General features: G+C 40.4%; 1 protein-coding gene across 1 annotated transcript; it reads right to left on the bottom strand.

Moving 5' to 3' along the window:
* Positions 1-269: 269 nt before the first annotated feature.
* On the bottom strand, positions 270-2,440 carry LOC126712643 (AT-hook motif nuclear-localized protein 27-like). Its single transcript, XM_050412050.1, has one exon. The coding sequence runs from the start codon at positions 1,394-1,396 to the stop codon at positions 485-487; it is 912 nt and encodes a 303-aa protein (XP_050268007.1). The 5' UTR covers positions 1,397-2,440; the 3' UTR covers positions 270-484.
* Between the last annotated feature and the right edge of the window lie 315 nt (positions 2,441-2,755).

Here is a 2,755-nt window from a genome sequence, read left to right as displayed (position 1 = left end):
AGATGTTCATCATAGCAGTCATAACCACAATACAACTATCACTAATGCATAAAACTAGCTGCAATAAGTAGAATGACATTCAAGAACCCAAATGGTTTTGTGAAGTCGTACAAATTACTGACCTTTTGAGAAGTCTGCAATCCTTAATTTGCTCCAACCTGGGTTTCTTCCAGTTCCACTGGATAGTACTAAGTCCTTCATTCATAAATTTACCAGTTAATTAAACATTCAAGAAAACCTTTTCTTGTTTCTCTTCCAGTTTGTAAAGATAAGAGGAGGAACAATTTGTTAAAATTATATCACAAACATTTTTATCATACAACCAAAAAAGAAGCTAGCTAGCTACATGATCTCCCTCTCATTAACATCATCATCATCCTCCACCTTCATCAATTATTCAAAAGCTGAGAAAATTAAATTAATCTCGCTGGATCAACCCCTACAATCACTCAAAATCTAATACTACTAGAAACCCACCCAGAAATTAAAAAGGAGGCCTTGCAGCACTCCCAGTACCCCATCCAAATAGATCACCTGAAAATGGAAAATTTCCCATATTATTATTCCCTCCCATACTAAAAAGGCCACCACCGCCGCCGCTACCACTTCCTCCACCACCTTCACCAAGCTGTGCAGCTCCGGCACCACCAGTGACTCCTGAAGACTGTGAAGCACTGGGTTGGACTTGTACAGCACCTTCTTCTGGATCATCCAAAGGTAGTCTTTCAAACACAGCGTTAGCAAATGAAGCAGCCATTAAAACCACAGGACCCGAAGCAACCAAAGGACCAACAACGCTTCCCCCAACCACTTGTCCTTGTCCACCAGACAAAAATATCGATAAACCACCCGCACCAGGCGGAGCAGGAGGCGGCAACACAGTCCCCGACAAGGAAAGAATCTCGAACCGACCGTGCAGTGTCACCACACTACTCCCCGCAGGTTGTTTCAAAGTAACATTCACCACTGTCCCAGTTCCACTCAACACACAAACCCCTCTCCCTCTTCGCCTCGCGTAATTCGACACGCTCTCCACTATGTCCGCAGCGTTCGACACTTCCAGCACGTGCGATCGGAGCGCGTTCGGACTGTCCCGAGTTACGATTATCGGTGGCTTCGGCTTGTTCTTCGATCCAGGTGGTCGGCCACGTGGACGGCGGTTCGAGTTTGTAGTGGCTGCACCGGAGCTTGTGGCTTGTGCATCGGAGTCATGCTTTTGATCTCCTTCGTCTGGAGAGTCCGGAGAATCGGAAGGTTGAGGATTATCAATAGAAAGAGGTCTCTGAGTCTGAGTCTGAGTCTGATTCTGAAGGTGCAGTTCAGGCCCGAGAAGGTGATGAACATAGCGAGCTGAACCGGCTTGACCTGGGTTTTGTTCATTGTTGTAACCCGCCATGGCCACATCTACTCTCTCCCACCACTTATTAGTATTATTTGCCAGCTTTCTCTCTCTCTCTCTGTTCTTTGAGACTTAGACTCGAAGCAAAAGCCAAACCAAACCACCGCCTCAAGTTAACTGTTTTCTCAAGCAAAGACTAGAGGAATCTAGCTGCTAAAGCTTTTATCTTTATCCACAAAAATATATAGCTGCAGAGGTTCTTGAAAAACTCAGATTGAGAACGGGAAAAGTATGAAAGAAGAAGAAAATTCAACAAGTATTTTAGATCCGGGGTCAAGATTTTTTTTGACAAAAGTGATAGAAGGGGTCAAGATTTGAACTTGGGGAGTGATCGGTTACAAATTATGGTAAAACTTAGGAGGGATCTTATTCTGCACAGTTTTCTGTATTGTTCAACAGAAACTAGCAGTTACATAAAGACCCAACAAAAGGCTATATAATTCCCAAGTACTGTTGTGTCAAGTCAAGAGCCTTGTGTTCTTTGGCTTTTTACTGACAATCAAACCAAAGACCATGACCATGACCATTCCAAAGGTAGCTCCAAATTCTTGTGTAGCTGCTTCTGAACCGTAGATGTTGCTGTATCCGAATCAGATCGTACGGATGAAATAATTAAAGATATGGGGTAGTGATATATTATTGGGTAACAAATTAGTACGAGCAAAATATATATGTACTGCTAGTAATCAGCAAAGTATATATGTACTAGCTAGTTTGAAAGCAGAGAAAGGACACTCATCAGTTTATCAATGAGAATCTGAGTGAAGTTTCCCACTGTCGAGCTGTGAAGACAGAGAAGAGAGAAAATAAAAAAAGAAAAAGAAAAGAAAGCAGCAATATGAATTTCTTCTGGAGAAAACCACGCGCTAGCTTTCAGTGATGAAGGAAATTAATGGAGCTATGAAGAGAAAAATATAGTTTTGTGAGAGAGCTTTGGCCTTTGAGAGGAGAAAATGGTGGAAAAGCGTGCGGTAAAAGCGGAATCCAAGCAATTACCAAGACAAATACTTGGTCACATGAGAAGCTTTGTGAAACCCAATTCTCTCTTCTCAATTCTCAATTCTCACTTCTCACCCTCCTCTCTAGCGCGTATATATTTTCTTAATACTTTACTAACTATTTTTTATTAGTTTTTGTTTATGCACCTCATGCACATTTCTCTTTAAAAAAATAAAATAAAATATTTTAATCCTTTTCAAATTTATTTGTAAAAATAAAATTCATTTTTAATGTAAAAAAAAAATCCAATATGAAAAAAAATAATTTTTGTGCATGACCTTCATGTGTCCAATTATAATTTTATATACAAAATCCAATTAGTTGCACGGTAGGTAATCATTTGGGATTAATATTGAA

Source organism: Quercus robur, chromosome 2 (genome assembly GCF_932294415.1).
Source record: "Quercus robur chromosome 2, dhQueRobu3.1, whole genome shotgun sequence".
In the NCBI taxonomy this organism is placed as follows: Eukaryota; Viridiplantae; Streptophyta; class Magnoliopsida; order Fagales; family Fagaceae; genus Quercus; species Quercus robur.
This window is presented reverse-complemented; position numbering and strand designations above follow the sequence as displayed.